The following is a 10799-nucleotide window of genomic DNA, read 5'->3' as shown; positions in this document are numbered from 1 at the left end:
TGGGTACTTCGCCATCCGTACTGCGCTCTCGGCGCCCATCCACCCTCTTTTCCCATCCACCGCGTGAGGGGAGTGGGTGTGTTGGGGATGTGTGATGCGAAGGTGTGAGCTGCGGACCACCCCATCTCTTTCCTTCCCCACTCAGCTCCTCGGCAGCTCCTTGTCGCCTTCTTCCAATTTTGGGTGGGATATGGAGGGGGTCACATCTTGTGACTCATCCCCTCTTCCATCCCCACCCCCGCTGGGGCCCAGGAAGGGAAAGCTCAGAGACTCGGCTGTGGCTCTCTCGTTTCCATAGTAACCGTGCGGTTGTTTTTGCGAATCCACTTCAGTCGTTTACACTTTTCACCCCAGACTGTGGCCTGGGGTCTGAGCCTCAGGGGGTACAGCCCTCCCCCTTCCTCGCGACTCCGGGAATGTCAGCGAAGGCAGGCGGGGCGCGCTCCCGCAGCCGGGTCTCACTGGCCACCCGGTCCCCACCTGAGACCCCGCCTGCCACTCCGCCCGAGCGGAGCCAATCAACGCCCAATCTGCCCGGGGTGGGGCGGGGCTTATGCAAATCGTGTCGCCTCCGGGAGACATAGTGATACAAGAACTGGGAGGCGGCTCCGGCGCGGACCTGGGAGAACCTGGCCGCCAGCCCGCGAGCCAATCTCTGTCCCTGCGGCCCGCCGAGGCTCGGAGCCATCCAGCAAACCGGCGAGCGGCCTCAGGTAATGCGGGAGGGGCCGGGAGGAGGCCCTTGTCCCTTTCCCCTCCACTCTTCATTCCTATGCTCGTCTCCTGCCCCTCTGATTCATCTCCCAGACCCCTGGTTCTGCCATAGGTGGCAGCGTCTGACGGGCCCACTCCTGGCCAGGGAACCCCTCACCCAAGTCCAGGCCCCATGGGTGCAGGAAAGGAGACAGAGATGCCTCCTTACCCCTAGCTCAGGTAAGAACAACCACTGTTCTGGCCCCCAACACACACACACACACACACACACACACACACACACACGCCTGGAAGTGTGATGCTCATGCTAGAGGAGGCATTAGTCCCCCTTCTCCTTTGCAGATAGGTAGTCCACCCAGTCCCATGGCAACCTCCCACCTCCAGAGATGGCCCCCCGCCCTCATCATCCAGCACCAGCAGCAGCTCGACACACTTCACATTACAAGGTCCCTGCTCCCAAAGACCGCCTCCACCTCCACAGAAAGCCCCCTCCCACTGCACAGTGTCCTCTCCTCCCACCCCTCAAGCTGACAGAGCTCACAGCATACTTGGGGGAGGGAAGAAGCTCCCCTCCCAAACACCCCCCTCCCCCCTTCTCCTCATGACACTTTCTCAACAGCGCCCCCTCCCCATGGTCTTAGTGCTAGGCAGAGGCCCCATGTTTGGCCTCTTTCATCCTGGCTGGAGGATGAAACAAGGACGCCATCCCCCAGGAGACCACCCATACCTGTCAGTCACTGCTGCCAAGGGCCCAGCCTCTTCCGTTCCCCTCACCCCCCACAGTCGAAGCACCAAGTCCTCTCATTCTACCTCTCAAATGTCTTTCTAAGTTGTACCCTCTCTGGCCTTCTTGCACCCAATTGCTCCCTCTCTCCTATCTTCCTGCTGCTCTGCAGGGACTGTGCCAAAGCTCCATATGAACTGTCACTCCTTTCCCCAAAGGGGAAAACCTGGAGAGCCGAAGAGCTGGGTTCAAATCTTGCTTTTGCCTCAGTGCTGTCTGACTTTGGTCAAGTCATTTCCCTCTCTGATTCTTCATGAAATGGGGAAGGGGTCAGAACAGAGGGGAGACTAGATGAGGTGATCTTGAACAGACTTCCAAAGCTGACACACTCTGGTTCTATGGATGATTTTGAGAAAACAGGACTCTTTCTCTCTTTCCCTGAACCAGGAAGATATTTCAGAGAAGAGGCCTGAGGGGCTTTAGTCCTCAGCAAAGGGACATTGCTCCTTAACGAGGCCTACATCCAGACCATCTCCTCCCACACACTCTCCAGGCCTGGGCCCCTTGACAGCTATTAGGAATCCCTCCTAGACCAGCAGCCCACATGCCATGGGTAGCTCCAAGCTGAAGGTGGCCAACAGGGCCCACCCTTTGTTTATCATACCCTGCCTCTCATTAAGAAGGAGAGGGAGAAGAGGTGGCTGCTGCCGCTGTGGCTGCTGCTTGGAGAAGAGCAAAGGGAGGAGAGGAAAGAGAAAAATTTCCTGACCAGGGAGCTATTGTCACCATGGCAACCGTCTCAGCACCAGCTTCTCTGAAGCTGGGTGAGGTGTGGGATTATTGCATCCCTCAGTCCCTCCCACCCTCACTGTCACCTCCCCATTTGAAGCCCACAACCCTGAGCCCTGCCCTCTGGAAGAAGCCTCTGGGTAAAGAGGGGCAGCGGCTTTATGTATGGGGCAGTGCCAGCTCCTTCACAGCCGGAGGGCAGCCCTCAAGAGGTAAGCAGAGGAGCCTGCACATGGTCAGCTGGGCTACAGCACCAACTGAACATACCCTCAGGGCATTCTGGCCTTCGCCTTGCTGCTGATGGACTCTACTTGACCTTGGGTGAACCCTTCTTTCCCCAGGTCTGGCTTCTATTTCTCCTTAAGTGGATGAAATGGCAGGAGAATACAGATAAAACAACAGCCTGAGGCCATTCCACAGAGGAAGAAGGGGGTTCTGTCCCTCTCATGTAATCCACCAAGGAACATTCAGTGAGCATTGCTGGGTTCCAGGCATAGCCTTTAGGTCTCTGCAGGGTGGTTCTGTGCAGCCACAGAGGGCAGAGTGGGAACCCAAGAGGGGCAGCTACAAGAGGGCAAAGTTAGGAACAATGGGAAAAATACCTTTCTCCTGTCTGAGCTGCCCCAAAGAGGACTGGGTCATATTGGGAGGGGATAAGCTCTTTGCCACTGGGCAAAAAGACCTGGAGAACTTTTCTGGAGGGTCAGGCAAAAGTTTAATGCAAAGGCCTCTTCCAAATCAGTCTCCATCCTAGAATTCTAGAGCACCAGGTGAGGGTCAGAGGGCGTTGAAGTCTACATACTTGTGGGGCTCAGCTCCATGGTCTCACAGGGTCTACTCATGCCCAAAATACTGTGCCATGCTGCTGACTGTCCACTGTCCAGGCTGAGAGAGGCTGATCATAAGAAGTGGGCTTCAGTTAGACCTGCAGGCTGATTGTAGCTGTGTCAGCCCGGGAGAGAAGAGAGGATGTTAGGGGAAGAAAACGGCTAAGCACTAGGTGAGGTAGGTTCTGGCTGTGAGAAACTTGGCTTCAAAGGAGTACACAGTTGTGAAGGAAGCAGTGGGAGGTAAGGCTAGACAGTCAAGCACCTTGACACGAGATTCTGGAGTTTAAGGGGGCATGTGGGCCATCTCTAACCTATATTGTACTTCTGGGCAAAGCAGGAAAGACATTCCCTCGAAACAGAGGACTCAGAAGAAAGGCACTCCGTCTGAGGCCGTTGAGCCCACGGGCATAGCTTGGCAAGCAGTTCCCCAGCTGTATTTCAGCCTCCTTAGCTGTGCCCCTGGCCCCGACTATGGAGAGAGAGAAGACACTGACTGTTCCAGGAGCTCTTTAAAAGAAGGAACAATAGGACTTGGTGGCCAGTTGGACCTAGGAAAAAGGGAGAGGGGAAAACTGAAGGTAGCTAAGATGGCATTTTCCCCCTGGATGAGGGAGGGAAGGAAAGGGCGATGGAGAGAGAAGGTCAGCCACAGGTTGAGGATGAGTCTGGTTGTACTTAGAAGTACTGGTGGGCTACCCCGAGGGGTGCATATTGCCTGGGTATCAGACACCATGGCGTGGAGCTCAACAAGAAGGTCCCACTGAGGCCAAGAGGGAGATCGGAGCTATGGTTTTCCCAAAAGGCAGGAGTAGGGAAGGCCTGTACTGGACAAGAGTAGCCAGTATTCGGAGAGGATGGACCAGGCAATGGCATGGATTCAGCCTGGGTGCTCATCTGGGCCCTTCCACTGACCAGCTGTGTAACTCTGAACCAGTTTTCTCCTCTCTCTGGGTTTTCACTAAAATAAGGGGATTATATTAAAGGGCATTGCCAGCTTTGACCTGCTAATCTCAGAGAAGTAGAGGGAATGAGGAGAAATGAAGGAGGAGACAGTCCTCAGTGCACCTGGGACCAAATGGGAGCAGGAAACAGGTATGGCCCCAGGAGACAGATTGTGGGAAGGCAACACAGGGCAGGGAGGAGAAAAGGGGCAGAAGGTGAGAGCCACACGGATACTATGACACACACAAAGACTGGTGCTCTGACAGATTTGCAGTCTCATACACTGACGTGCTCCCACCCACACCCCACCCCTCACACACATACACAGGCACATCCCACAGCAGACAGCGGAAGAGGCTCTGTCTCTCCCGTCAGACACCTCTACCTCCGGGCTCTCTAGCTTTCTTGACTGTACTGTGAGCCTTCAGTGTGCTTTGGAGTTGCGGAGGGCACAGCTGGGTTTGGACCCTGCCTCTTTCTGCCCACAAGTTCCAGAGGCATGCTGGACTCTGGCTCCAGTGCAACTGTTTTGGACCCCACAGTTCCTGGTTCCTGATGATGGCATGCCTTCTCCTCCCTGGCTTTTCCTGGGGCATATAGTATTCTACATCTGAGAGTGGTAGGTGAGGGGAGATGTCATCCCCAGCTTCTAGATCCTCCTCATGGCCCAGTGAAAGAATCTGAGTCCCAGAGATATCCGATAACTAACTTGAGGTCAGTAAGAGAGGGGGCATGGAGCAGACCAATCTCTGGTTGTTTAGGGCGTTTCCAGCAGTAAAGATTAGAAGCCACACTGGCCTGGGGGTGCTGTGGAAGTGGAATTCCTTCTGCTGGCCTGAGGGCTTCCTTTTCCAGGGTATCTTCATGACAGGCTACTCTGGGGTTGGAGGCTGGTGCCCTTCCAAAGACTCCAGTCATGTCAAAGTCACCACCCAGGCCATGTCCTGGGAAACTCAAGCTCTGGAGGGACATTTCTCCCATAGTGTTCGGACAAGCGTGTCCACCCAGCTCTCAGGGCCTGGTGGGGCCTCACTCTGGCCATGATTCCTGGCGAGGGACTGTCCCCACTTCTGCAAACACTTCCTGTGGCACAGGCTACTGGAAGGGCTCACGTTCCAGCAGGGGACTGACTCTTCATTCTCAAACTTGCTTCTCAGCAACACCACCTCCAGGCACTCAGCCCAGAATCTGAGCATCTACCTCAACTCTTCTGTCCCTCTCACCCCACATCCAATCAGTCACCAAGTTCTCCCTCCTAACATCCCTCAGTGCTTCCCCGTCCCTTCTCAACCCTACGAGGTGTCATCGTTGCTCACTTGAACTATGCAGCAGGCCCCTCTCTGCCCTCCCTCCTCCCCCCACCCAAGTCATCTTGCACACTGTATCCAAAGGAAAAATTCTAAAATGTATTCCTTCTCTCTGGGTCCCCGCACCTAGTTCAGGACCTGCTAGATTGTAAGCATTCTGTAAGTGTTTGTGGAATGAATACTGTCTTCCTAGCCCTCGCTTTAAAACCCCAGGAGCTTCTGTCCCCTCCAGTAAAGGCCACACTCCTTGGCATGGATTGAAAGCCCTTTGTAATCAGCCATCTACTTTCTTTGATCCAATTATGAGTCATTGAAGGTTGGCTCATGTCTACTTTACTAGCACCAGGCCTCGCACACAGTCAGCCTCAATAAATGCTCATGGAATGAATGAACTAATGCAAAGCAGAATGTAATGGGGGTCATCAGTGCTACCAACTAGGACTTCCATTAGTACAGAGGAAGGAGGGAGAGAATCTGTCGGGGCGGCCTGTAAGGCCTTGAGGAAGAATTTGGGAGACGGCGCCAGGGGCACACATGAGGGTCTCTAGTAGGAGAGGAGCCTGCAGAGGCAGGTGGGCGCTGAGTACGAAAGCTCTGAATAGCAAGGCAAGAATTAAGACTCTATTCTACCGGTGGGGAGAGCTATGGAAGGTGTAAACAGCAGAGGATGAAGATTGCAGCATGTGGTACCTGTCAGTGACAAGGAGAGCTGAGGAAGGCTAGAGATCCTGGGTGCCAGGAGAGAAAACCTGTCTGAGGAGAGGGGAGGGGCCTGCTGTGGAGGCCCTTTTATGGGAGAGGGTAATGAGGGGAAGGGACCCCCCCCCACAACTTGTGCTGGTGGGGGGACAGAGACAGGGAGGAGAGGCAGGAGGTCCTATGGGAAGGGATGTGGTAAGGATAGAGTCCAGCTGTAGGAAGATGAGGCTTGTTGAAGGTGGTGGTGAGAGGAGGGGGACCCACCCTGGTGCAGAAGTAGGGATCCCGGCGATGGGAATGTGGGGTTTGTTATGGGAGGTGGCTGTCATGGAGAAAGGGAACCCTGTCCTACGGGGACTTGGAGGACCGCTGCTGAGGTGAAGGCCTTGCCCTGGACCAATTTGAAGGAGACCCCTGTCCTCCAGGCCCCGCCATGGGGAAGACCAACAGCAAGCTGGCCCCAGAAGTGCTGGAGGACCTGGTTCAGAACACCGAGTTCAGCGAGCAGGAGCTGAAGCAGTGGTACAAGGGCTTCCTGAAGGACTGCCCCAGCGGCATCCTCAACCTGGAGGAGTTCCAGCAGCTATACATCAAGGTGGGCAGGCCTGGGCCGGCGGGCGGGAGGGGGCGGGGGTGGGCACCCCAGGGGAAGGGCCGGCGGGCGGGCGGGGGCGGGGCCAGGCACGCCGGGGGACAGGCCCGGAGGGCAAGGCTGTCGCCGCGCCCCAATGCCCCGCGTCCCTGCCTCAGTTCTTTCCCTACGGCGACGCCTCCAAGTTTGCGCAGCACGCTTTCCGCACCTTCGACAAAAACGGCGACGGCACCATCGATTTCCGGGAGTTCATCTGCGCCCTTTCGGTCACCTCCCGCGGCAGCTTCGAGCAGAAACTCAACTGGGCCTTTGAGATGTACGACCTGGACGGCGACGGGCGCATCACGCGCCTGGAGATGCTGGAGATCATTGAGGTGCGTTGCGGCGGATCGAGAGGCCGGGTGTGCTAGGGTGACGCGCCCCTTATCTTCCCTGCCGGGCCTTCTTGGGCACCGCCCTCTCCAGCCACCCTCCTCTCGGGCCTCAGGAGCCTCCTCCCTGCAACCCACATCTCCGCCCATCCCGCCTCCCGGAATCGGTTGGGCTCAGTGTAGGACAGGCTCTGTGCTAAGTGTTTTACCTAACAAGCCTGGGACGAAGGTACTGTCAGAAAGCTCCTTTTACAGATGAGGACGCGCAGCAAGTTGTAAGCAGGGAGTCTAACTCCAGAGCCTAAGTTCTCTTATTCTTTCAGCAAATATGTATTGACTGCCTACCACGTGCCAGGCACTGTTCAAAGTTCCTGCTTTCAGGGGACATTCGTTCTAGTGAGAAAATTTAAAAACAACAACAACAAAACGTTGCTATGTCAGCAGTAAATGTTATGAAGAAGATAAGCAGAGCAATGTACGGGGAGAGAGAGCAATGGAGGGAAAGTAATTTGTTATGCGGTGAAATAGGAGCAGCAACCTGAATAAGGTGAGGGAGCTATCCCCGTAGATGTCTGGGGAAGAGTGTTCTATGCATAGGGAACAATAAATGCAAGGACCCCGAGGTCAGATTGTGTGTGCCGTGTTTAAGGAGTGGTCTGGGGAGCCAGGGTGGTAGAGAAGTGAGCAAGGTGAGAGTGGTAGGAAGGAGATCAGACAGGAAGCCAGGCGCCCAATCACTTGGCGTCTCAGTCTGGGGTAGAGACTTGACTTTATTCTGAGTGAGATGGGAAGCCAATAAGGGCTCTCTTCTCTGTGTGGAGAATAGACCAAAGGGGTGGGAGAGCCCCAGAAGCAGGGAAACCAGTTACGAGACCTCCACAGCAGCTCTGTCAGGAGCTGACGGAAGTGAGAGCCATGGAGGAACAGTCAATGGAAGTGGTTGGAGGTGGGATTTATTGCAAAATTAGGGCTGACAAAATTTGCTAAAGGATTGGATGTGGTACAAGAGAAGGAGAGTCAAGAATGGCATCAAGGATTTTGGCCTGAACAACTAGAAGAATGAATTTGCTATTTACTAAGACAGGAAATAGACAGTAAATGCTGGGACGGGGGTGGGGGTGGAGGTGAAGCGTTGGGTTTTAGACATGTTAGTGTGAGAAGCTCATTAAATATCCAGTCTTAATGACCATACATGACCTTCCAGTATCCTCCGCATCTCCCAGTGTTCTCCCTGCCCACCCCCAGACCCTTCACTCACCCTCCATCCTCCCTGCCCCGTGTGAGTGTTCACACCTCCCTCATTGCCTTACCAGGCTATCTATAAGATGGTGGGCACCGTAATCATGATGCGCATGAACCAGGACGGGCTCACACCCCAGCAGCGTGTGGACAAGATCTTCAAGAAGATGGACCAGGATAAGGATGACCAGATTACTCTGGAAGAGTTCAAGGAGGCGGCCAAGAGTGACCCATCCATTGTTCTGCTGCTGCAGTGTGACATGCAGAAGTAGAGAGCAGAGGCTGGTGAGGGCCCCTGGCCAGGAGGGGCATGGCCACCTCGCAAGCCCGTGACCTCTCTGGCTGGCCCTTCCCCAGGGGATGAGGTACTCCAGCCTCACTCTCTGGCCCACCCAACCCTTTGCCCAATCCTTTGCTCCCTTCAATCAAGATCCTTAAGGGACATTTCGCTCTGAAAAAGAGACAGATCCTCAGGTATCCTGTGGTCTAGCGCCACCTTCAGTCTTGGCCCAGAACCAACATCCACTGGGCATAGGGGAGGTGGCTTTTGCCTCTAGAGGCAGGGTTAAGGAGGAGGGCTGGGGTTCTGCTTTGAAATTCTGTTCTTCCTGGCATTGTGCTTTATAGGATGTGGCCCCACAGACCCCAGTTACAGGGCCAAATTGAGTCTGTCCTTTGCTGAGGACCCAGGTCCCTTAAAGGTGGTCTCTGCCCACCCCCTCGACTGTACCTGGCCCTTCTGGCCCAGCCTTTAGAACGTTCATTCAGTCCTTCAGCTAACACCTCTAGGCGCTAAGGGTATGGTAGTCTGCGAGCACCTTCTGTGCCCTCTGAAAGCTCGTAGAGTAGTGAGGCTGACTTCCAGTGGTGAGTCTCAAACGGGGACATTGAACACAGCTGAGCAGAGGGTGCGGCAAGGCTGGTCAGTTTGAGAGGAACTTTCCACTGAGTTCCACACAGAACTGCAGAAGGATGAAATGAAAGTGGAAGTCTAGGAAGCATCTGAGTGGAAGTTTTAAGAAAAATTGAAGTTTATGTAATACTTATTTTTTTAGTACCCTTTAAAAGAGCTAAAGTCATTTTGTTAGTTTAGGGTATTAAAATATACTTTATATTACTTAGTTTTTTGTAAAATCATCAAAGGAATATAGACAATACTAATATTCATGAAAAGAAAAAGGGAAAATACCACCAAATTTACCAGATAACACTTTTTCTTATCAGGCTAAATCCTGAGCTGTCACCATGAGCAACTTCTGCTGCTTCCTCTTTAATGATCTTTTTCAATTCAGCAAGCAACTCTGTTGTATACTTACTCTGATTAGGTGCTGACTTTGAAACAGAAAAAACAAGGTTGGCCGAGAGTGAGACAGTGTATTTCCCACATCTTAGTAGTTCCTTTCAGGATTTGGTCTAATTTCAAGGATGGGCTTGTCCTTTCACTACTACAGAATTAGAAGGAGTTAAAAGAAGAGGACCACCTGGCCACTGTTTAGGTTGCCAGGTTGCATTTATGGACCAAATGCCTAAAAATGTGGTGGGCATGTTCCATTTGAAAAGCTTTTTCTAACCCCAAATCCTAAATCTGCCGGGTGATTCATCGTCTTCCAAGTGCACTGGCTTTACTTTCCAATGTCTGCTTTCTGATTTTTGGATCCATGAGCTATATAGCTGCATGCTTTGACTGCCAGAAAATTCACCTTGCTTCTTCATCAAGTTTTTCACTTTACTTTCTCTTGTACTTGTGATCAGAAATTAGCTTTGTGCAGCGACAGCTGATTTCCTCTTGAACCACTGGTGAAAACAGCCTCGTACACAGGTGCTGTCAGGAAAGGGTGGGAGCAGGGAATGGTTGCTGAGTCGGGGGGCGTGGGATTGTATCTGTAAGAAAACAATGAAGCATGCCTCTTACTTCTGAGTGTTCACCTGTCCTCCTTCTCTGTAGGTAGAAACTCGTGGGGATGCTGACCTTTGCTCCCCAACTCTGTTGGACCTTCCTTCTTGCTGCCCTTGGAGGTAGCCAGGCCACTGGGTGGCCACTCTCTTTCTATCCTGCCTGTGACCAGCCACATGGTAAGGCTGGGGAATTCACATCCTCAGGCAATAACCAGCAGGTTTTTATCCGATAACACCTCAAAGGATATTCCATTGCTCTTAGGAGATGGCCGTTGGGTGTGTTGTGCTGTCAGTCAGCACCACGGACACAGATTCTCAACAGCCTGAGTCAGCTGACACTTCCCGTGGAGGCTTTTTACAAAGTGGGCTTCCTATCTCCCAAACATTGAATCTAACTTAAGTCCCAATCATACAGAACTTCATGGCTTTCAAAGGCTTGCCATCTACCCCATCTCATTCTATCCTCATAGCCTGGGGAAATGGAGGTTTTCATTCCTTTTCTCCAGACTTGGAAACTGAGGCACAGAGGGGGGTCCCTTGTGCAAGCGTACTGTCAGGAGGTGACACAGTGCCGAGCCTTGAACCCTAAGGCTCTAGGAGTGTTTCTTTCTTTAAGAGTCTCTTCCCTCCTCATTTCTCTGACTGAGTTGTACAGAGGTTGACTGTGGGGCAAGCTAAGTTGGTTTCAGTTTTTTA

At 53.3% G+C, this 10799-nt stretch overlaps 1 protein-coding gene across 1 annotated transcript; it reads left to right on the top strand.

Annotated features, from left to right (window-relative positions):
• The first annotated feature begins 558 nt into the window (after window positions 1-558).
• Window positions 559-8984, top strand: HPCAL4 (hippocalcin like 4). Its single transcript, XM_033115408.1, has 4 exons — window positions 559-713; window positions 6431-6600; window positions 6756-6971; window positions 8282-8984. Exons 2-4 carry the CDS (start codon window positions 6439-6441, stop codon window positions 8477-8479), a joined length of 576 nt encoding a protein of 191 aa, XP_032971299.1. The 5' UTR covers window positions 559-713; window positions 6431-6438; the 3' UTR covers window positions 8480-8984.
• Window positions 8985-10799: the final 1815 nt, after the last annotated feature.

Source organism: Rhinolophus ferrumequinum, chromosome 9 (genome assembly GCF_004115265.2).
Source record: "Rhinolophus ferrumequinum isolate MPI-CBG mRhiFer1 chromosome 9, mRhiFer1_v1.p, whole genome shotgun sequence".
Classification (NCBI taxonomy): Eukaryota; Metazoa; Chordata; class Mammalia; order Chiroptera; family Rhinolophidae; genus Rhinolophus; species Rhinolophus ferrumequinum.
Note: the sequence above shows the minus strand (reverse complement) of the source record. Positions and strands in the feature narration are given on the sequence as shown.

Coding starts and splice junctions, on each gene's coding strand:
- HPCAL4 (XM_033115408.1), top strand. CDS start 6,439: ATGGGGAAGACCAACAGCAAGCTGGCCCCAGAAGTGCTGGAGGACCTG. Junction 6,601..6,755: donor TCCAGCAGCTATACATCAAG/GTGGGCAGGCCT, acceptor TCCCTGCCTCAG/TTCTTTCCCTACGGCGACGC. Junction 6,972..8,281: donor AGATGCTGGAGATCATTGAG/GTGCGTTGCGGC, acceptor TTGCCTTACCAG/GCTATCTATAAGATGGTGGG.